This window comes from Lissotriton vulgaris, chromosome 4_1 (assembly GCF_964263255.1).
Source record: "Lissotriton vulgaris chromosome 4_1, aLisVul1.2, whole genome shotgun sequence".
NCBI classification, from domain to species: Eukaryota; Metazoa; Chordata; class Amphibia; order Caudata; family Salamandridae; genus Lissotriton; species Lissotriton vulgaris.
Genome location: NC_141691.1, coordinates 1,537,785,727 through 1,537,810,275, shown reverse-complemented (window position 1 = coordinate 1,537,810,275; position 24,549 = coordinate 1,537,785,727). Strand labels below are relative to the sequence as shown.

Below are 24,549 nucleotides of genomic sequence, written 5' to 3'. Positions count from 1 at the left end.
TGCTGAGGCATAGTTGAGCTGCAGCATTTACTGAGCCAATATATTATAAGATCTAACTGGTGAGTAGTATGTAATCCGGTTTTGTGGAAGGGAGCTGGGTTAGTGGGTGGAAGAGGCACAGTTAAATAAGGTGCACTTCATTGGTGCCCTCTAAAAGAGGAATAGGTGACGGAAGGAGTGTTTGGGAGAAGAAGGGAGAAGTATGCCTGAGGGAATCAGAATGGAGGGAGGAGTGAATATCGAAGGAAGAACGTTGGAGCAAGGGCGGTTAGTGTGGTGGAAGATGAGGGGCAGACAATGGGCTGAGGAGAGTACGAGCAAAGGCTGCCTAAATCGAAGTTAAGTGGTATAGCAGCAGCTCTTAACTCGTGGTTCAGGGACCCCTAAGGATCTACAACACCCACTCAGGGGGTCCTCAACTGCTACAATATATATAAATAAAGATGCAAAATGTAAGAAGGAAACTTTTAAAACGTTCTGTAAATGTGAAGAAGTTTGAAATTGGAGTCCAAATATACAATTGACATTCTACAGTTGATTTGTGGGAGCAGAGCAAGTGCATCAAACAAAATATAGTAAGGAAGTGGGTGGCGTGAATTGAATTTCGAAAAACTCAAAACTTCCCCTTAAAATGTTAATATTTTAATATTTCTTCGAGAATTTATTAGAATATTTCATCATAAATGTATTCATTTGATGAATGCTTCTTTCTGTAATTTTGTTTATTGTTTTGCTTTTCAAATCATTGAAATTGTTTAGGCCAGGATCCTCTGATTCGATAATGACTCCAAGGGGGGGTCGCTAAGTTCCAATAATGATACAGTGGATCCCCGGATTTCTGTAGTGATTAAGAGGGGTCCACATAATTGAAAAGATTAAGAACCACTGTGGCAAACAATGAGAAAAAAAAGGCCAAGGACAGGAAGATGATAAAGAGAGGAAGCATTGGTGTCAGGAGACGGGCAGTGTGTGGTGGATGAGCAGAGGGGGAGAATGAGAGGACAAAGAAGGTTGTGTGTGTGGTAGAGCTGCAGCATGCACTGAGACAGGGTTTTAAGCACTAAAGTATATGATCTAAATGAGCTCGCAATGAGGCTGGATGGGATGAAGAGAAACTGAAGTGGTGGGAGGTAGAGAGTGCAGTTTGTTTTCCACTCAGGCCGAGATAACTGAGCATCATTTTCTGGAAGACGAATAGCAGAGGGAAAGAGGATGAAAGAAGAAACTTGTGAGCAGAAGGACGTAGAGAAAGCCTTGAGAGGAAAAAAGACAGAGGGAGGTGTGAGGTGAGAAACATGAGTGTTAGACCATGGGCTGTGTGGTTGATATTTGGTGTGATGAAAGGTTTAAGGTAGGATGAACAGAATAGAAAGGTGGTGAAGTGGGAGAGGAGAGGACAGGCCAGGCGATGTGGTGAAGGAGGGAGTAGAGGAAGAGTTGAATGAAGAGTACAAAGAGTGGCTGATTGCACCGATGGAACAGTGATGGTGAAGTATAGTGGCAGGAAGAGTAAAGGGGGTGGAGATTGAATATCGGACGGGTTGAAGGGGAAATGATGCCTGCGCATAGTGGATGAATAAGAGGAAGAAAGGTGAGAGTGAGATCTTGGTCCTCTGGGCGACATCTGGTACAGCGGGCCCTTGTTATAGAGACTTGCCGCAATAGGTCATGCTAACCATTCTCATTTGAAATGATTTCTCTTGATTTGATGGCCGCACTCCCAAAGAATTACCCTTGGCCCGTTCGCTTCCAGATAAGTTAATACTCATTTGGGAACATGAAGCTGCCTTCCTGTCCATTACCCTCTTTAAAATCAGTTTGGCTCCTGTATGGCAAACCTTTACCTACCAGCCGTCTCAGCGCAATCAATCATGTGCTGATAACACCAACGCATAAATCAGACTCTCCCAAGATCCCTCTTCATTGCTACCACTATAAGATCCTTGGAGACATCAGTGTTTGAAGCCTCCTGCAGGGTTCTTCCAAAGGAGCAAGTGCACTGTAAAATAAGCTTAAATTACTGAGCACAAATCTGTTATGAGTATTAGCGAGTCAGTTTCTCCACATAAAAGTAAGTTCAATATTGGTCTATTGTTGCTAAGATATGGACATGTTTGTGTGTGGTTTGAAAATAAGAGCTTTCATATTATTTGCTTTAAGGAAGGCGACATGGCTTATTGTTTTGAACACTGCTTACAATATTGATGATCCTTGGAAAAGAACAATGTTTAGCAAAGGAAAACTAGTAAATGTCTAATACAGGTCTTGATAACTCGAGACATTTCTGATCACTGTAAATGCTTCTTCTGAAAATAGATAAAAGTCTGCCAGTAACTGCTTGACTTAGCTTGTCATTAAAATAAAGAAATGTGCTGTATTCTTCAATATTCTTACTTGATTTATTTTGAAACATACACAAATGTTTACATATTCAAAATCCAGCTACTGTGTCCACATGTTTAATAGATGCAATGCTTTTTCAAGGCTGCAGCATTTAACATGATGTTGCCTTGTTTAAGTCGAAAATGGCAAATACAACCATTTGCAAATGCTGTTATAAAAATATTGGATAATAATTATATAGGCTTGTCTCACTGTTTAGTGACAACATATGCTAATGCAACACCCTGCATTCGGAGTCTGAAAGTGTCCCTTCTCTTTTAATCAAGCTGAATGTTGGGGACAGTGGCCATCTTTGTGTGCATGATTTGAATGATGACGTAGCAGAATTTAACCGTTTGCTGTTTTCACAGGTGCTTTTGTTGGGATGGCAACGTCGTTTTATCTGGAAGTCATTCTGGTGAATTACTAGTGTGGGACCTACTAGGTGCAAAAGTTGTGGACAAAATACAGGGACACTCAGGTACAAAATAAAGTCTGATGCTATGGGGGGTATTGGTAGAGACTATGCAGAATTGATGAGGGGGTGTTTTACTTTTATGTTCTAGCCTGCTATGAACAAAATAGCCTGTGCTTGTAATGTTTGGTTTTTAAAAACCATTAGAACACATCATTATATTGATCTTTATAAAACACACACTATAAAAACTGAATTGTCTCAAGACTCTCAAGTAGACTGTGTTATATTAAACCAATCTAGTGAAATTGGGTTAATGCCATTTGAAGGGTAGCAGGCTGATTTAGCACTCCTTGGGGATAAACTTGTACTTTGTGTACAAATCTCTGCTCTACCAATGAAGCCACTGTGCTGTCATTCCCTCTCTTTAGAATTGCATAATCTGGCTACTTGATCACACTAGCTCTATATTCTCTATAACACCTCTCCCAGGTGTCTTTTCCATAGTGATCCAAAAATATCAAGTGGAACTCATACTCTGCTCTCAGTTAAGGAAAGCTTAAAGTATTTCTAGGGTTATTTTTTCCATTGTATTTTTTTTCTTGAATATGTTTAATATTGATGGAGCCTTTTTAGCATTCACTACAGTTCATCTGGTTTGAGTAAGGATTAACAATTGAACTGCAGAGCATTTGAACATGTGAGCGGTTACTGAACAGGGAAGTTTAGCTAGGAAACAAACTGAAAGACTCATTCCGCCCATTCATTCCAAATGGCATGTGTTGGTAGCCAAAATCGTTTTACCTACGGGATTGAGTGACTATGCCTAGTTTAAAGAACAAATATTTGGCTACTTCCCTTCCCAGCTCAGGATTTTTAAATGGACCTAAACCTCCACTTAAAACCAACAGAGAAATCTGTGTCGCTCATATCAAACCTTCTATGCCCCCGCCATCTTTACTCAAGCATTATGGGCTATGTGTAGTTTGATTTTTAAATAAAACTGGATACTGGCATGGAGATTGTTGAAGTAACCAAGGTGGGAGTTTAATTTGGTGTCCACTTTTAGCTGCTGATAATAAAGGGGTATCAAGTGGATCACCTTCCATATGCGTGGAGGGTTAAAGAAAATTATTTTAACGCGGTTTCTAACTTGGACTGTGCTATGTAGTTTATCATCTTAGACCACACTCATGTGTTGATCATTTATCCTTTGAATACTGTATCATGATATGTTTACTTTGTACAGAAAGTACAATTTTTTACATGCAATGTTTAAGAAAGCCCCAAGGAAAATAACTTGTTTTTTAGGCAGGGACATTGAATGCTAAAGTATGGTCACCGAGTTCTAGAAACCCCTTCCTGCATTGCCAGAGGGTACAGGGAGTGCACGAGGAAAAAGGAATTGAGGGTTAGGGCTGGATTGCGTAGGCTACCCATGGTACAAGAAATGCTCCACAAGAAGGAAAACATCCAGTCAGTGAGTTTCTAATGCATCTTAATTCGTGTGTAGACGTAATGGTCTTTAGTATTCGTCAGTGTTACCTGCGTGCAAGCCAGCACAACTGCAAAAATGCATACAACTGATATTTTCTTTATTGCCTGGGACAACACTCTTGCGGCATATTACATATGTATTTTGCATAGGAACAAGAGGGAGAAAAAAATTAATATGGAACGCTTTGTTGTATTTTTATTAACCGGTCCAAGAGATCAGCCAAAATAAATCATTGATATCGTTTTCATAAATGCTGAAATTGAGTTGTAATACTCTTATGTTGCCATGCCAACAACGTTTTAGTCTTAGCAGTTTAACTCGTAAAACGTGCTCTCTAGGCTTTCATAGCATAATTATGCTGAATGGATGCCCATGGCACTTAAATATAGCACACGGGTCTGAGCATAATAACTTAGGAATCAGAGCACAATTAAAAAAAGGCTTCTTGGTGGGATGCATCCTCCAGAGCTTGTGGCCGTGTACGAACGAGGAGAAGGTAAAACAGACTCCCATTAAAATAGGTAAATTATGGATACTTTTCTTCCTTCAAAGACAGAAACCACTTTTTATCCTGAGACATGTTAGTTAACAGCAGGAAAAAAATGTATACCACCTTTTTGTTTTCAAAGCGTTGTCTTCCTCCTCAAACCATCCTGGGTCTCAAACATCGTCTTCCCTGGGTATGCAGTTAAAGAACTGGATCTGTCCTTCAGACCGCTCCAGTGCAAGCTGGCATTATTAATTGTGGTCAATGTGACTACCAAACTGGGTATGCTTGTGAAAGAGTCTGTTAGAGTTCTTTTTTTATAGAATCATTTTTGCCCTCTTCCCATTTGTGCCTGTAGTACTTGATCCCAGAGACATCCTTTCTTCCCATGGCCTCTGGGGGCCCCCTCTTTTGTTTAATGGTGTTTTATAAATATATATATTTTTATTGTGATTTTAAATCTAAACATTTCTACACTAAAAAACGTAGTAGGACATGCATGGGAGGTCACAAAGGTGTTTGAGAACAGTCAGACAGGACAGAGTCATCCGATGATGCAGTAAGCGGCTGCGAAGTGAAGCCGGTAGATGCTAATACAATGACGGGGTAACTTATAAAGTCAGACAATAGTATTTAACTGTAAGCAGAGTCTCATACAGGTGTTCAGCAATCCCCGTCCACTCCCATCCACATTTGACAACTGGATCAACGTCAGACACATGGCCACCAGCATTTAGAAACAGCCGCAGGGTCCAGGGGTTACAGTATTGCAACAGGGGCCAGTGAGGAAGCCCCAGAGGGCAACTCGTCATCCGTTATATGTCCTGTACCATCAATTCTGGGGTAAGCCACTAAAATAGCATCCCAAGCAGGTAATATTGGAACCCTAAGCACTGTGTTCTTCTCGCCAAATCGTTTCCCTTTTGCATTCCGCCCACGTCATCTGTTCCTTCCCCCATCTATACAGGTCGGGCCATTGGCAGGTTTCCAACTCATCATCAGGTGTTTACAGGCAAGTATAAGCACCAAATCTGTCACCTTTCGGGTCATACTGCAGCTGTGCACTCCCAGCAGGCACAGTTGAGGGGCACAATCTTAGAGACTGTCTGTAGCACAACAATATAATTTATACATAGCCCAGTACCGCGCCAAAGTCGGACCAGACCATACCATGTGGTAGAATTCCACATCAACCTCATGGCATCAGGGACATGTCGACTCAGCACCAGGAAACATGGCTTATAAACATCTGAGGGTGAGAAGTCCTACACAGATAGTAAAACTGTATAAGTTTAAATCTAGCATTTCGGGACACCTGGGATTCGCCCAGGTGTTTTCCTTGAAGCCAATTAATCGAGCAAAGGGCCTAAATCTACCTCCACTGCTAGGACAATTCTGGTCGAGCCCCCTTCAGTAGAGCAATGTGATAGCCCTCTTTCTCCTCGTTATGAGGACAAGTAATGCAAGAACTCATATTCCAGGGGTTACACACAGACCCTGAAATCAAGGTCCCTTGCAGCAGGAAGTGACTCACTGAGATGCCCGATGTTTCTCTCAGGTCCGGAAGAAACTAACCTCTCCCTATCTCCCCCCCCCCGAACCCCAACCCCACTGCAAATTGACCATCCAATTACAGGAAGCCCTTCGTCCATCCACTGGTGAAGGCCATCCTAACCTCCCTCTTGTTGCCAGTGCCGAACAGTTGTCAAGGGAAGTTTGAATGTGTGAAGGGCCCTGGTGTGCATTCTCTGTAACACCTGCACCCACACATAATTCACTGTTCTAACCAACACGTTCCTATCATACCCCATTGTAGCAGGGGCAGGTTTTAACAAAATTCTAGGCAAAAGGGCTTTAGACAGTAACCCAGAGTTGCATTGTCCTTACGAGTCCCAGTGATCCGATCGCCACCAAGCAATCCATTGCAGGTGGGTGGCTAAATAATAAAGCTTGTAATCCAGTGCGATCAGTCAACCCTCATCAACTATCAAACTTAATTTCTGCAACGCCACCCGACGCCTCAAGGACCCCCAATATAAGGTAAGAAGAATACTTTCCATGTCCCGAAAAAACGCCAGTGGAAGCACCACCGGCAGGGCTGCAAATAAGTAGCTTCAGCCGAACTACCATCTTAGAGATGGTTATCCACCCACCGACTGACAATGGCAAGGTACTTCAAAAGCTCACCAACTGCCTCAGGGCAGCAACAGCCCGAGCTAAATTACCCTCATAAAGTAATTCCTCAGAACGATAAATGGCGAGTCCCAAATAGCAAATAGTAACTGGGTTCGACCGCAGCGGTGGTACTGCAGCATTGGACCGGACATCTCCTGCATCAGTTCCCAATGGGTATGCACAGGATCTGTGCTAGTTAATATCCAGGCCCCACAAATGCCCAAACTCTAACAAAGCTGCCTCCTTCAAATCAGATGTGCCACCCCTCATGTATAACAGGATATTATCAGCATACAAAGAAATGTACAGACTGTCTCCCGAGACCTGCAGACTCAGATAATGACCATTCTGACGAATTGTCTGTGCAAATGGTTCTAATGCTTGTGACAATAATAAAGGGTAGAAAGGTCAACCCTGCAGGGTGCCCTGCTCTACCTTTCACTTCTCTAATGATATATTCTAGTCTGGACCCTAGACATTGGGTGAGTGTGCAACGGCTTAGTCAACCTCTCGAAAGGCAACGCAAGACCCATACCCAGTAGATTGGCATATGAGAACTCCCATCGGAGTGAATCGCCCTCTTTCTGAATATCTACAACTTAACCTAGAGAATCTGGATTAAGGCACCCTGTTGGTCCAAAATATAAAGCAATTGGCAAATATTAGGTAAAGTGCTGCAGGTAGGTATGAAACTTGTCTGATCTGGGTAAATCAGGGTGTCTGTGTGTGGCAAAATCCTGTTTGCCAGAATCTTACTCAAGATTTTATTGTCTGCGTTAAGCATTGATGGGAGGCGATACACTGGCTGTAGCTTTTCATACTACTTGATTGTATGTGCTGGTGCAGTAGGGGTTATGACCTATCCAAGGCGAGATCCACTACACAGTTGAAATCCTGTCCCACTATCTTCGAGTAAGGCAGCATCAATGGGAGGAGGGGTGCAAGGCTGGTCAGGAAGGAGGACTGATCCACATTCGGAGTGTACACATTAAGCAATGCGACATCCGTACCATCCAACCTATCAACCTATCCAACCTACCAAACACCACATAACGGCCATCTGGGTCAGTAACTGACCTGTGCAGCTGGAAGGGTACCCCACACCTAATCCGAATAAGGGACCTCCAGCAAACGCTGAGTAAGTAGTGTTATACAGTTTTCCCCTCCATCTTTATCGCGGGCCCAACCCTCAGGTCACCTGTAAAACACAACCTGCGCCCACCTACGTTTCGGATAGGCCAGAACATTTTAACACTTGGAGGGAGTGGACAAGCCCCGCACATTCAGTGCGATCAATCTAATCCAGTCTGCAATCGGGTCAAACCCACTGGCAAGTAGCAAACCACAACGCCCTGCTCCAGCCATACCACAAAAGCCCTAGTCTCCAGGCACAGTGTATTCCCACCTGTTGCACACACCCTTGTAGAGGAACAAACAGAAAAACATTAGGCAAACAAAAACAAGAACACCCTCTGGAACGAATTCTCGCCGGATCTTAGGGATGCCACTGTCTCAACTGACTTCATCGGCTTCAGGGCCACCTGCTGCTTATTAGACTGATGTGATGGGACCGCTCCTGCCTCGGGCGCTGCAGCCAATGATGTTTTACCTGATCCAGTCTCACCCTCTCAATATCATACAGTTTCAACCAGTCCCACACTACAATCTGGTCTATGAAAAAAGAAGTCTTGTCATTCGCCTGTATCCGCAGACATGCTGGAAAGAGCAGGGAACAGAGCAGCCCCAGCTCTCGAAGTATCTTCTTGACTGCCAAGAATGAAGCCATCCGAGTTTCCACCTGTAGGGGGAAGTCCCTGTTGTGGAAATGCTTGAGACGGGCCACCCCTGGATGGGGTGGAGCCCCTGGTCTGAGCTGATACTCTGTGTGCCCATTCCAGGGCATATAACTTAGAGAAGCCCTCCAGCGCCACCACCTCTTGAAGCCATTCCGCCAGAAAACTTAACAGTGAGTCTCCGTCCCCTCTCTCCGCCAGTCCCATTACCCTAATGTTATGCCAGTGGGCCCGCCTGTGTTGATCATCCAGCCTGGCTGTCAGCAGCCGGGTATGCGCCTCCAACTCCATGAGATGGTGGTCTGTATTTTGGACATCAGGCACCAGCGTTTTCACCTACAACCCCAGAGCAGTGACTCACTTAGATATCTTCCTAGAATCCTCACGGTTGAGGCCCAGTTCAGCCACTGTAGAGTCTATTGTACCCTCCAGGCGCTCCTGAGGCAACAATTGTGGCCGAGAGCTTCTCAAATTTACTTTCAGTGCGGGAGGTATCCCCGCCTCCTGTACACTGCTTGGTCCCGACCGGAGGGGTGCCCATAGTGGAATCATCTTTAGAACTTTGTGACCCTTGATGGACTCTGGTGAGAGCAGCCCAGTATCTGCAGCCAACAGAGATGAGAGCAGCTGAATCCAGATGTGCAATACAGTCATTCACAACCACAATAGTGCTGGTCCTGAGGAAGACTTTGACTTAGCCATCAGAGATAACCAAGTCTCGGGTAGTTTCTCCCTCGAGTCCCAACCAGAGAGGTACCTACTGTCCAATGCCCAAGCTATCCAGGGGAAGGGCAGGTCGCCATCCTTTAATCACAAGCAACACTGAAGCGGAAACTGGGGTGCACACCATAGGCTTTTATACATGCAGAACTGGCAACCTGGTCATGGGACCCCTGCCCCAACACAGCAAATATAAGGGCCCCATGGAGAGAAGGGGCCTACAGGCGAACCAGTCCGTTCCCCATAAAGACCAAAGAAGCCCCATACTGGAGAGGCCTGGTGTTCAGGGCCCGAAGTCTCTACTGCCGGTGTCCAAAAATAGGCAGAAACGGGAAACACAAGACCGAGGTCGGGCTTGGCAGCCACTATCCCCTCAACTTAGGCCAGCAGAAGCATCCGTAGATCCTCGACGGGCATCATGGAGCCTTCTCAGTGTGCCATGTCGTCTCCCACATCTGCCGGTGCTGTGCAGGAGGTGGAAGCCCCTCCCTAGGACCCAGGCTCGGCAACAATACAATCTGAGACCCGAACGGTCAACATAGAAAGGGAGGGGGACACACATCTGTCTGGGCTCCCACCCAAGCGTGCCTCAGCCGATCAAGACTGGCACACTAACCCGATCTCAGCCCGCAGTGGCTCTGGCGAGCTTTCATGCCCTCCGTCTTACCATGGATCCACCATCTTGCTGCCAGTCGATCGCTGCTCGTACCTGGCTCTTGCATCCCGCCACTATAGAAGCACGCTATCTGCTCCTCATGGCATGGCGGCTAGCTCCATCCCCTTTTCAACAATGTTGCATGTCCATAAGTCAGCGCAGTAGCAAGTGGTTACCTATATGATGTTTGTCAAAGGTGCTGCACTTGGCATCTTTGTAACAGTCACTAGCTGTAATATGGCATTGTGCTTATGGTTTATAAGTACAGAATTTTAATTTTAAAAACAGTTTGAATATCTTTAGAACCCGCTACTAACCATTATAACAAAGGGAATGCATGCAAATGCCTTTATTCCATCTTCTTGTGAGCAGGTTATTCTGTCTTTAAGCAAGAGACAGGGCTGCCCCAATGCACATACCCCTTCTCTACACCACTATTCCTAAAAAAGACTCCTAAATTCTTTGGCACTACTGATAATATCCGAATTGATCCAGTATTGATTTGTTAGTAGTTCAGGCACTTTACGAGCAAATATACGATGCCTTGTGATTTCAAAATTAAGAGTGTGAAATGAGGACTGTCTTACACTCTGCCTTTCTGGACCTGAAATGCTGAATATACTCAATTGCTAGCACAAACAAAATATTTAGGTTCCTTTTTACATCAATTTCGGAACTGTGTGCCACCGAATTTGAGCTGTTAATATAACCACTACAGAGGAAAAGGCCCACCCTTTCTTGCTTCTGGTAGATTTAAAGAATGAGGTAGACTCTCCAGGGCACCCATACCCGTCTACCAACAGATAAGTTGGATGTGAACAATAATATCTGATAGAGACTACTAGCCGCAGATTCACGTGGAATTATCCCCAGGCGTGAGACTGGATCCGTAAAATTGTTGCCACAGCATCTCTGTGTGGCGGGGGACGGCACCGCGTGACTCCCCCCTGATGTCCGCGTAAGTGACGTCAGCGACATCACATAAGTCCCACCCCGGCGCGCTGACATCAGTTTCCTTTTCTTCGTGCAACGCGGATCCAGACTGAGTTCCCTTGACCTGTTTCAAGGCCTTCTTTTAACGCCTTTGCGTTGGGAACAGCTGGTCACCGAGGCCTTGTCCTCGTTCTGCAGAGGGCGCTGGTTCCTATCGGGACGTGCGCTCTCGCCTTCGCCACCCTTTCCGCTGTTTCCTGGCATGGGGGTGACTAGGGCCGAAATGGAGGCCTACGCTACGGCCCTGCAGGCTTCTTTGGGCCCCCCTCCTCTTCCTGAGACTTCTGCGGATCCCTCGCCCTGCGTGGGGCCTTCCACGGACTCCCCAGCGCTGACGAGTTTGACTTCAGGTTCTGGAGGTGTGGTGTTGTCGAGGTGTGTCCCTGCCTCGCCTCATAACCCCGCCGGGTTCCCTGTGGTTTCGCAGAAGGTCACCGGGACTCTCGGTTCGTCCCAGAGTCCCCCTCGGTCCTCTGGGCAGGCGGCTGTCTTACCTGAGGCCGAGCCGACGCCTTACCGGCACCGACAGCTTTCCTCCCTGGCCCTGGCGGCACCGCGGGTGGAGGCCGAGCCCCGGGGCACCTCCCCGAGTCCCTCTCGGTCCTCTGCGTAGGTGGCTGCCTCATCGTAGGTCGAGCCGGCGCCATTTCGGCGCTGTTAATTTGCCCGCTTCAGCTCTGACCCTGCCCCTTTCTCCTGTCATGCACGTGGTGATGGTGGAGGTCGACTTGTCACACCTGGACACACCGGTGCCCACGGCGGACTCGTCTCTGGATGTCTCTTCTTCTCCGGAGGTTTGTCATCTCCTTGTCTCCTCTTACCGGAGACTGGACGCTGCGTCGTTGCCTTTTCCCCGGCGTCTTCAATGGTGGGCTCTACGCCGTCCACGCGGCCACAGCTCCCAGACCCTCTCTACCGCACCTCGTGTCTTCTCCGCCTTTTCCGGAGACTACTCAGGGCCCTCACTGACCCATGGGTCTTCCATCATTCAGGGGCTGGCCGTTTCTTCCTCCAACTGGGCTCGGGATGGGCGGCTTAGTTTGCAGCCTTCGCCCACGGAAGAGTTGCTCTCTCCCCCGCGACGCCCTACGGGGGTGAGTGCGGCCTTTGTCCGGGCCATTTCCACGGCCGCTGGCATTTTGCAAACGGGCACCCCAGTCCATCTACTTTCTCCAGCCCATTTGTCGGAGGTTCTCCACCAGGGCTCTGGTGGAAGGGAGCTGCTTCTTCCATTTGACGCTTAGCTCCACAACTCTTTTCTGGGGATCTGGGGGGTGTCCTGCTACGGGAGATCCGGGGCCTCAGCCGCTTCTCCAATGCCACTGTTCTGCCCCGCGCAATCCAGTCTGCCTTTTTTCCCACCCTTCGGCCCAGAGCTCTGTCCTGCAGTCTGCTTTTCCTTTGTTGCCTTCAGTGTTGCTCCCTTTGTCACGGGAGTCCCGGTGGTTGGACTCCTGGGGGCGTAACATCTTTGCTTCGTCTAGTGCTGCTTTGCGCGCGCTCAACACACTTTGTGTGTTGGCCAGGGATACCTCCGGCCCTTGGGATTCCGTGAAGTCCCTTCTGTCTCGCTCCTCCCATGAAGGGGTCTGCGATGATCTGCGTTACCATGTGTCGGATGGTCGGGAGTTAGCTGCGTTTATTCTTCGTTCGGCCTTGGATGTTTCTGATTCTCGTCCGCGCTATGGTGAGTTCTGTGGCTCTCCGCTGCCATGCTTGGTTGCAGGATGGCATCTTTCCGGAGAATATTAGGGAGCGTCTTGTTGACCTGCCTTTTGATGGGATTCTTTTATTTAACACCCACGAGAACTCCACCATTCAGCGACTCCTTGCGGGGCTCCATCCGACCTTCCCCCCCCCCCCCCCCCCCCCCCTCCATAAGCTTCGGCTTGTCGCTCCTCAGGTGCCTTATGGGAGGCGTTTATTCCACCTTTCCCTTTGAGCCTAGTGTTTCAGTTGGCCAGTCTGTGTGTTCTGTCTGACTTGGAAAGCCTTCAGGGTCCTTAAGTTGCCTCCCCTGTACCGTTGGCTGTTGGTACAGCCCTTTAGCTTGTGTGTGTTTTTGGGCTGTTAGTGAAGCCTTGTAGGCACTCAGATTGGACCATCTGTGTAATTTTTGGCTGATTGGTAAGCCGCCTGTAGTGCTACCCACAGGTCCTTTATGTTCTTGACATCTGCTGCGGGTTTCTTCCCTAAGAGGTGTTCCCATGTTTTGTTTTGGGACGTGTTATACCCTAGGTGGGGTACTTGTAGCTATTGTATAGCTCTGTCATAAGCCTTCTCGGGTTCCTCACCTTTCCTCGCGTCATTTTATACCGCTTGGTGCAGTGTTTTTTCTTCCATCTTAGCGCAGCTTGCGCTGCTCCAGGTTCTGTCCTGCTCAGTATACGATGGTGTTTCTTTCCTTCGTCTACAGGGCTTGCCTGTCGTGCATTTTGTCCTTTGTTCCTGCGCGATATCTGCTTCTGTGTGTTTTGCCTTCCCTCTTCAGCCTCTGGATCACCAGACCGACTTCTGTCATGCCGTCTATGGTGTCGTGTTGTTTCCATCTTGTTATATGACGTTTTGGCCTGGTCCTCTGCCTTGTGTTCCAGGGGGGCTAGGATACTCCTGGTGTTCTCCTGTGTTCAGTTGACGGCTTTAGGTCCGTACTACATATTTCTCCTCTTTATCTTCTGGCCGGTCCCACTTCTTTTCATGGGTCAGATTGTGCCACTGGGAAGGTCCTTCTCTGGGGCTTGTTCTGGGGTTCCCTTGCCTCTGCCTTCGTCTTGCGCTTGGCTTGCTCTGAGCACACTACTCCATAGTATTTACCAGCTGCGCACGCCTGGTCGTTGTGGTCCACCTCCGTGGTCCTCGGCGTGTACTTGTGTGCTCCTGCCCCTTGCTCTGCTGGAGCTTTGCGCGACTGTCTTCCTTCTCACGTCTGCGCTTCTCGGCTGTGGGGCCGTTCTTGCCTTGTCCGCAGCCTTGGGGCTGATGCCAGTTCAGCTATCCCCTCATGTGGGTATGTTCTCCTGCGGTGGGCTCTGCCTTAGTTTCCACCTCTTCTCCTTGGATTTTGCGGGTGGTTCTTTTCTTCCTTTTGCACTCTCTTGGTGCAGTCTGTCCCTCCGAGGGTTTCTGGCAGACGCCCTTGCACCTCGGTAGGCTTGTGGTATCTTGGCCTTCCCTTCTTCGTGTTCTTACTTACTCTGCTTGGTAGGGGCTGGGCCGTCCTTCCTGTCACCATGACACATCCCCCTGTTGGGGCCCTGTGTTTTTTCCAGCTGGTGAGATTCTCTCGCAGACCCTCCTCCCCTCCGGGTATGACTAGGGTATCTATTCTACGTTAAGGAATCTGCTGCTAGTAGTCTCTATCATATGTACAAGTTACTTACCTTCGGTAACGATGTATCTGGTAGAGATGATTCTAGCTGCAGATTCTTCACAGCACGCCCTTCCTCCCCGTTCTGCGAGCAACGTCAGCTTGGTCTTCTGCGAGTGCCCTCTTTCACTTCCTTCCTGGCAGGGTGGTTTGTTCTGTTTAATTGTTCCACTCTTTCCTTTTTTGGTAATTGGATGGTAGGTTCATGTGTGCTGCTACTTCTCTACACCCTGGTCATTCCAGTGCGGAGCTACTCTTAATCTTCTCTCTGTTTTATTGCTTAGGGTTTCTGACTCCTCTGTAGTCCTCTGAATTGGGGTCTCTTGGCTGCGCCTCAGGCATTAGCTCTTTACAGGGGCTGCAACACTCTTTGATGGTGGTGTCTTGGGGTACCTTGTCGTTACTCATCTGTTTCGGGTTTGTGGCTCCTTCACTGTTATAGATTTTGTTTGCAGACTTTGTCTTCTGTCATGGCATTTTTCACATGTTTTTTCTGCTTCCAGGGAGGATATCGCCTTTGCTTTGCAGGGGTGCTCCTCGGAGCGGTGCTCTGCTCTTTTCCTTCCATGACTTTCCGTGACACGGTGCCTGTCACTGTCCCTAATGGTGCTGTTCCTCACCATTCGCATCTTCCCTGTTTCTCTGATTTTTTTCGCACACTGTTCCCATTCTCTCACAGTTTTGTTTGTGATGGCTCCGCGTTGTGGCACTGAAAAGTTCCCTGAAGAAAACTGATGTCCGCGCGCCGGGGTGGGACTTATGTGACCTCGCTGACGTCACATACGCGGACAACGTCAGGGGCGAGTCACGTGGTGCCGTCCCCCGACGCGCAGAGATGCTGTGGCTTTTCATATTATTGTTCTTTGCTGCAACTTACTATTACAGTGTATACTGTACATCGGTTGCCTTAGCAACGTTGGCCATTCACGCTGCCATCTTCCGTGCTGAAGGAGTTAAATTCCCCAATCCAGGTGTTGCTACTTTGTGGGCATGCCATGGGCACACGCAAGGCAAGCTCATCGGCACCTGGCCACGTTATGGTTGGCGCTGCATACAGAATGCTGCCTTTCAACATTCCTTTGGTCAGTTATCTTTTCCCCCCTAACAGCTTACACTGAACCTAACTTGATAACTACATGTCCTCAACCTTATTGTCCGAATATAACGTTGAACCTCCATTTTGTTTTCCACCCTCATTACACCCATTAATCCACTTACAAATATCTGAGTTGTGCACCAATGAATGTCCTCCCACTCTGCAAACATGCACTTGAAATAGGGGAGCTATTGGAACACAATTAGAGGTTTTTATCCAAAACATGGCAAAGGGACTGCTCACCATCTGATATTTTCTTAGCGATTCCAGTAGGCTACAATATTTATCATAAAGATCATCTTTCCGGTCTTGGAGGCGGGTTATGACTTTTTCATTGCAGTTTGACAATCGGTATTGTCCCAACACAGCATCCAGAATCCGCATAGCTGAGTTGATCGTCTCTTCTCAGACCACTGCCCGTTCTCCTAAGTGTACTGCCATCCAGGCGACTCAGCATCTTGCCTTCGTACTCTATTTATTGTATTTATAGTAGATTTGGCACTTAACTCACATATTTCCATATGTTTGGAGACTTTACTATATAGACAGATGCATTTGATTGAGCTGAAACAGCTAATTGTCTTGAAGCTCCTGCTGTCTTGGTTGTGACATAAAGTATCTGCAATAAAGTGTCTTCCTAGCCATGTTCTAAACCTACTTCAATCATTTCATCAATAATGCTTTTCCCTTGTTCTGCCCATGCCTAGTGGTAATCCCCTTTGCAAGACCTCGACTGCTAAGGGATAGTGATTTATAATTAACACTGTCTGTCTGTTGGGTACTGTTGGAGCTCCTCCAACAATGACGGGTAACACACCGGCGCTGCAGTAGCGTATTTTTACTGGCTCACTACAGCTCCTTTGTGCGGAGTAGAAACAACACCCTGCCACTTCCTGGTCCCCACGTATCATGGGAATCTGCAGAAATGTAAAAATAATGCCTCCGGTGTAGATTGAATGAACTTGAAGCAACATGTCATCATACACCTACAAACCTGCCTTTTTAAATGCATGTAAGTTCTTCCATATAAAACGCATAGAATCCAGGCCTGCAAAAGAGGCTTTCAAAAGTAGTTGCTGCATTATAAAAATGCAGCAACTAAATGATATCTGCTGGTTTCTAGAACCTGCCTTCCTGATTGTTTTAGAACTGTCGGCCTCTTTTGAGACTCTCTCAACCTATTCTACTGTCCATGTTACAGAAGACAGATGGGAAGCAGTGTACCGGACTGGGTAACATCTTGGAGGCAGCTTTCAGGCATTTTTCATCTCTTGTAAATTTTTTCTCCAGGCTGAGCCGGAAGGTGGTCTGCAGGGATCACGGTGTAGTCTGAAATTCACTAATGTTTACCTTTCACCTCTTGCTTGACTTGTTAGAAAACATGGCTTCGATTTCTCCCTAACACTGATGACGTGGCTGGTCATTCCCACACAACAGCAATCTACTAACATAATTATTCATTAAAGGATTCAGCAATGTCTATACGACATCTGATTGGTGAATGGATTTCTTTTCCATCTCCTCCATTTGTGGTGTTATCATGGGATTTGGTTGTGACATTCTTAAAGGGTTTGCCTTTTGCACCCAAGCACTCATGTTGCCTCAGGTACCTGACTGAAAACTGGAAAGAGCTACAAGCACTTTCCACATCTCCAACAACACTGTTTTAGAATCACTTACACACTTGGATACACGGGAACCGAGACATACCTCATGTGAAAATGGAGACTGTTTGCCCGGCCTCTCCCACTCCCTCACACGATTTTCGAACCGACAGATCGTAGGACTGGAATACTAGATTCAATTTCGACCATGAATCACGCATGGTCTAGTCTTTTGCAGGTACAAAATGGTGCACTGCTGTATTCCCCCATTATGCCTATCGATTGGGCCCGATGGCTGCCTCCTCTCCGGGAGAGAGGGGTGGTAACTGAAATGCAGAAACTGAACATTAAGGTCGCGGGAGACCTATTCATTGATGGAGTTGTCAAGACTTGGGAGCAAGCAGTAGTTGGCCTTGAATTGCCATCGCTTCTAATGAGGTACCAGTTTTACAGAGTCCGCCACGCGCTTTCCGAGCTTTTGGGAGGGGACATGGCGGAGCCACCAGAGGTGAGAGAACTCACATACGTTATCAAGGCCACTTCTCCCCAGAAACTACTGTCTCACTTATAAGCCCTGTCACAAACACATAGAGAAAACACGTACACTAAAGCACGACTGGCATGGCAGTCAGATTTACAAACGGTATTGGATGATGACATGTGGCGATACTGTTGCATCAACACTAGGAAGCTTTCATTAAATTGCCGACATAGGCTGATACACTTCAAATTCCTCAATAGAATATATTATACACCAGACAGACTCTGCAGGTATGGCCTTAGAGCCACAGCGGACTGTGAGAGGTGTCACGCTCCTGATGCCGGCTTCCTGCACTTAGCGTTGCAATGCCCTAGAATATGGGACTTCTGGGATAAGATCTTTGCTGAAATTAGCGCAGTTGTAGAAATTGACATAGCGCCAGACCCTATGATGGCTCTGCTAGGATACACCAAACAGCTTCCGACATCAGTGCGTAGACTGGTGGACATGGAGCTATTAATAGCGCGCAGAGTAGTAGCATGCTGCTGGATGAGAGGCCCTGCACCGACTTCTAAAAGATGGGCACACGAGATGGTATATTGCTGTACGCAATCCGAGAACTATAGCAAACTCCTCCCCCCCACCAGTAGACCCAAGAACTTCTGGCGGCTTTACCAAACTTATCTTGCAGATAAAGGGGACAGTGCCGCTGACACAGAGTCGCAGGGAGTCTGAGTCCGACTGGTATTGGGGTGACATGCCTGGGACACTGAGTGCGCTTCTGACCTAGAGGACTGGCGCAATGGATGTCGGTGTTGTTGCTGGCTGACACTGTCAGGATTACATATGTTAGCAATGTTATGTACTGTAGGCGCCGCCTGCCCTGCTTAATGGGTTGTTGGCTAAATGGCTGTGTATTCACTTGAGAGTAAGAGGATGCACGATTGATTTCATGGGGATGCACTGACAATTTGTGGGATGGGAGGGGGGCTTTGGTATTTACACTCTAGGTCACTGTTTGTTACCGTTCCAAAATATTTAAAAAAAAACAATAAAAAAAAACACTGTTTAGAATCTGACAGAGTTGGCACTAAGTGTTAAAAGTTCCTGATGTAGGTATAGAATTCCACATAATGCAGTACAATAATTTTCTATTTTTATATCGATTATCTCATGCAGTGAGATAGAGGAACGTCCCCACAGGTTGGACTATAGCATAGCCCTTAGGTATTTTTGGGAGAGAGCCAAGGAACGTAGGCATGACAACTGGTTGTTCTGTGGGTTCAGTGGTGATCAACTGGAAAAAGCAGTTCAGAGACATCAAAGCATGTTGTGAACTGGCACCAAAGTGGGTATCTAAGCTCATTCAACAAGAGGTACTTTAATCCTAATAGAGGCTACCATTTACGCACATCCGTCAAGCTATGACCTGGTCCTTTCTTCATATTTTCACCTTGCATTTTTGCTGTGAATCCAGTGTTGGAAATATATGGCTGGGCATTTCTAGAGATCCCTGTGCAGTCCAGGTCCTCTTCCTTATGTGATGAAACTCTGTGAGTTGTTCATCTTCAGGGCTGCGTGAAGGTGTATCTATCAGACGGGTATGTTGTGCCACTTCAGTAATATTTTTGTGGATAAATGAGCTCTCCCGGCCACTATCCTTCTGCTGAAGGCTTGTTAATTATTTTGTAATGTTTTCATTTCGGTTTTTGTGTGTATTTAATAGCATGGTATTTTCCTGTTGTCTTCTCTGTGGGGCAGTTAATCAGAACATCTGTAATTGGTGCCTTTATGGACATGCTTCATTATATCTGGTCATGTTGTCTCACTGATTTCACCTGACACTGTCAAATTGGTATTGCAGAAACGTTTTGGATCCAGTGTGTAGTGTTAACAGGAAGTGCATGATGAGAAATCAGACGTCAAAATATGTAGGCATGTGGAAGAGAGTAATTTATTCAGGAATGTAACATCTGCTGCTAGGCAACCTAGGTCTAATTCAACTACTGTTGGGCTATAGGCATTGCTATTTGAGATGTACATTACTATTCAAAAAGTATGATTAGTATTCAAATAGGATTTGTATTTATAATCATCACTTTCATTCATGTTTCATTCAGGGGCGGTAACTTGTATATGGATGAACGAGCAGTGCAACACCATCATCACAGGCGGAGAAGATAAAAACGTCATACTCTGGAAACTGGTGTTTTGAGTTCCACCAATCACAAATCCCCTTTTCCTTATCGAAATATTTAAACTAAAGGAGCTTTCTGAAGTTACTGTATTTTAAATCACATTTTTAAAAGGAGTTCTCATATTTTCAAATATGACTGTTAGCCAAATCACTTGGTTTTTGCTTGGTTAGGTATTTTAAGCAATTGCACTGAAATTGTTGGTTTGATCGATCCGTTCGGGTGTACTACATTGTATATGTAAGTACTAGTTTCTAGTTCAGTTTTGAACTGTTAGGAAGTGTACCTGCTTGAAATATTATGTATGCCTTAAATGCTGCAAGTAAATGCAATATTTTTTGTAATTAAAACATGAAATGTGTTCGTTTACTCCACGATGTTCTTTGCCAACCAGAGACGAATGGCCTGGACTCAAGAGTTTTGAGTGTTAAAAGTCCACAGCATTACCCTGCTTAGAAAAGTCGTGACTTTTCTTTTACTGTAATTGAAGAAAAGACTGCCTGTTATTACGTTAATCATGGTCTTTAAGTTTTCGTGTAAGTCTTTTATAACGGACAATGGAAATTGGACTTATTCTTGCCACCTTAAGGAATCTAACTTTCCTAGACCTAGATGTCTTAGGCAATTGGTGGTGCCTCAGAGGACTCAATTATCGACTAAGATGAGGACCATCAGCGGCGTCAGGTTTATTCAGCTGTGCCCTGAAAATCTGTTGAAATAATCTTCAGTTACCAAATGTAGCTGTTTCCCAGTTGTGGTGCATAAGGTCTGCTGGTAATGTGACAAGTATAAAGTGTCAAATATTGCAGGCTAAAGTATGAGTGACTGCAGCACTGATCTAGAATCGGGCACTTTTCATACTGCAACCTACATGTGACAACGGAGCAGTAATAGTTTGTGCAATACTTTTCATGGGACACAGATTCCTGAGGGCCTCACCAGACTCGAATTTTGAGGGTCCAGTTGCTGCTAAAGCAATACTCCTTTACCTGCACTACCCTTGTGGCATGCCTGGACCCGAGAAGGGAGAAATGCAAGGAAGCAATATGTGAAAGGTGAAGGAACTACTGAGCACAAAACAAGTGTATATGACTGTGGAAACCGGTTCAAACTCAGGACAGCCCACAGAAAGACATGAAGAAGATAACTGTGTAAAGCGACAGCCAGCATCACCCAAGAAGGAGTTGGTGGAAATCCTTTCTTAACTACTACTAGTCGACATGCCTAAACCAAAGCCTCGCCGTGCAATTAATTGGAGAGCCGACTAAATAAGTACAGTACAGAAACCTCAAGAAATGCCCATCATTTGGCAATTTATTATTGGAGTAGTATAACATAACCATATACATAATCGTTATATTCGCTTGCAGTTCTGAGACATTATAAATGTACTGCCGCTTCTTGTGTTTACATTGAATGGTCAAAGAATTACAGTGTAACTTGCAGGCTTCTCCTGTGTATAGGTACTCTCTCTGTGTATAATGCCCAAAGCCAGTGCCCATTTTCGAGGCAGCATAATCAAGCTACTTTTAATCCTATGGTCATATCCTGCTGATATTGCACACATGTAAACCAGTTCTTATTTCTTTGTGTTCGAGTTGTATTTTTTCTATCAACAAAATACTTTGCTTATCCACCAAACCAAGTCAGTATTTTGTGAACTTTTTCTTTTACACTGAAATAAATACCCTTATTTAAGATTTCGATTTAAAACATATATTGCATTTGCCACATGCAATTTCAGTTTTCCAGCAGCAATTCCATTTATCCCAAAAGTGTTTCTTTTTTCATGCATGTGGTGTTTTGCGTAATTTTTAAGCTGGCAGTTGTAATTTAAAGTGTCTGCTTCATCAAAGCATACAAATGGAGAAATAGAAATAAAATGGAACAGGAGTATTTTTAGAATCAATTTTGTTTTATTTGGTTTTTCAGTGAAACTAGGAAACAGCATGCTCCGCCCACATCCTGGAGACTGGTGGCTCAACTAAATTGAGTGGAAAGTGTGAGAGAATATGTGTAACCATGGAAACATACCAAAGGAATCCAAAAGTATTTTCTCCTTCCCTCTCCACCCTCCTGTCCCAGTGCGTCATTCATCCCACTGCCAATACTCAAATAATATACATCCTGGCAACATCCCCGTGTTAGCCCTTGTGCCCATGCAGTCCACTTCGATCTCCTTTCCTCTGTTCACTAAGTCTAAAGACCCTGGAGACAAGTGAGTTCTCTAAACTTGGACGTGAGTAAGTCTATGCAGGGTTGCCATCCTTCCGCAAATTAATCTTTTTTTTGGTTAAGTATCATTGAATTTTTTTCTCCATGCCCAGCAGTTCAAATATCCTATATAGCCACTGCTGGTGATCTTCTGCATGAGTAGGCCCCCAAGTACTCCGTATCACATGCTTGGCCGCACCCAGTAATAATTTCATCACTTTGCCTCTGTTGGCATGTAGAGAGTAGGTAAGGCTGTCATCCACCCCCAGGATTACATGGGCAGAGAATCTCAGTATCTTTGTGCTAAATATATTATATATATCGTTCAATATTTTCTCCCAATATTTGGTAAGCTTGATTCCGACTGCCCACACCCCCTCCAGCAAGTGCCAGCTTTATTGGCATTTGCTTGGTGTAGCCGCTTCAGGTGTAGTACTGGTAGGACGCTATTTTGATAAGAGACTCTTTGAGGGGGCGTGTGTGTGCTGTGGAGGATATACGCTGGATAACCATTTTCCTTTCCAGCTCCCCTTGTGTTCTGCCTAATTCTTTTTCCCATCTTAGATGAACTGTTGTCTTCCCTTCCATGGCCCATGAATTTATATAGTTCTGAAAGTATCTGCTTTAGTAAAGAGCCATCTCTACAACGGTAGTAGTGAGCTATTGGCCACCCGCTTGATCTCAGGATTGGAGATCCAGTGTCATATCTGCCAGTAGTGACGTTGTTCCTTTTTTGAGATTCCATAGCCTGTTTTCAGTTGTTCAAAGGATATAATCCACTCTGGCTCGAACAAGTGGCCTGTTCTCCTACACCTTGATTCTCGCCAAGCAGTAAACTCCTCCTCCCGGAGGCCCAGGGTAACTCATGTTTCCCAAAATGGGTGTAATTATATTATATCCACAACGCACAGCTGTAGGTTGATGCTGATGCAGTCTGAGTGGGCTAAAGAACGGTGATGGATTAAAGCCAGATCTTTTGACTGGGTGTGAGTGTTTGATTGATTCAGATGCTCCGTCCATCACCACCCCCTTTTGTACCGCTTTTGGCCGCCATAAGTGTGGCAGGGTATGCTCAGACGTGAGTCCCGTGCTCACTTTGCCACTGGATTCAAGCAAGCCGGGCTGAAGACGGCTGGAATGCCAGAAACCGGTCCTCGGAAGCTTGTTTCCGGTCCAGGGAAGACATGGCTTGGCAGTTCGGGCTGGACTGTTCCCATGAGGCACAGGGTCAGACAGATTTGCATATAGCCATGTCTGAACTGGGGTGGCAGAGTGGGCTAAAGAACGGTGATGGATTAAAGCCAGATCTTTTGACTGGGTGTGAGTGTTTGATTGATTCAGATGCTCCGTCCATCACCACCCCCTTTTGTACCGTAGGTATAATACTGACACAGTCTGCGAGTTGTCACAGTCACAACGCACAGATATAGGTATAATGCTGACAGCCTGCGAGTTGTCACACTCACAACGCACAGATGTGTGTATGATGTTGATACAATGTGTGAGTTTTGTCACACTTGCAACACACACTTGTAGGTAGGTACACTGGTGACATAGTCTGAGTTGTCACACTCACCTCTCACAGATGTGTGTATAACGTTTATACACTGTGTGAGTTTTGTCACACAACGCACATTTGTAGGTATAATGCTGATAAAGTTTGTGAGTTTTGTCACACACAACGCACTGATGTAGGTATAATTCGAGTTTGTCACACTCTCAACGCACACAGGTCGATATAATGCTTACACAGTCTGTGAGTTTTGAGATGCTCACTCACAACACACAGATGGAACATGTCACACTCACAATGCACAGATGTGGGGTGACTCCATGTACTGTTCCCGTGTGTTTAGAGACGCACACTTAAAGCAAACTTGCTCGAGGGCTCGGCGCACGTTTTCTCTCCTTGCTGCCCCTAAACCCCTTTGTAATGCATGCTTTCTCAGTGATTGTTGCTAAGGAAGTGTTACAAGCACATTTAATTCCTTTACGCATGACATGAAAAAAGCGGAATTTCCCCGCACATTGTGTTTGTGCAGCTGTACATAAACAGTAGTCTCTACATTTAAGAAGGGAAGATTGTTGCTAAGAAAGTGTTAAAAGCTCATTTAATTCCTTTACGCATGCCTTCAAATGAGCGGAATTTCCCCACACACATTCAGAACAGGTTTGGGTACAGTATGTATGGGGCTTAAACTGGATTTTGTTTTACCAAGAAGCACCTCTGGCTGACTCTTGCTCTATTAAGATCATGCGATAGGAGATCACACAAGTGGAAGGCATTAGAGCTGCCGGGGAATTTGATGGTTTTGAGGAGAATTGCGAACAGGATGTAACAAGATTACAGAGTGCCAAGCGAGAGGGAAACAGAGGGTGCGCGCGACAGTGAGCAGCCCATCTGTTTTCAATTATTGCGCCTGTGTCTGGGCACGATAATTCAAACCAGATGCCGCCCGTGCGGGTAACCGCAA

At 46.0% G+C, this 24,549-nt stretch overlaps 1 protein-coding gene across 1 annotated transcript in view; it reads left to right on the top strand.

Moving 5' to 3' along the window:
- The window catches only part of NSMAF (neutral sphingomyelinase activation associated factor), a 606,375-nt gene extending 584,609 nt beyond the window's left edge, over positions 1-21,766 (top strand). The window contains exons 30-31 of the mRNA XM_086965781.1: positions 2,754-2,863; positions 19,787-21,766. Coding sequence (XP_086821907.1) covers positions 2,754-2,863; positions 19,787-19,881 — 205 coding nt within the window. The 3' untranslated portion in view covers positions 19,882-21,766. The remainder of the gene's footprint in view (positions 1-2,753; positions 2,864-19,786) is intronic.
- Positions 21,767-24,549: the final 2,783 nt, after the last annotated feature.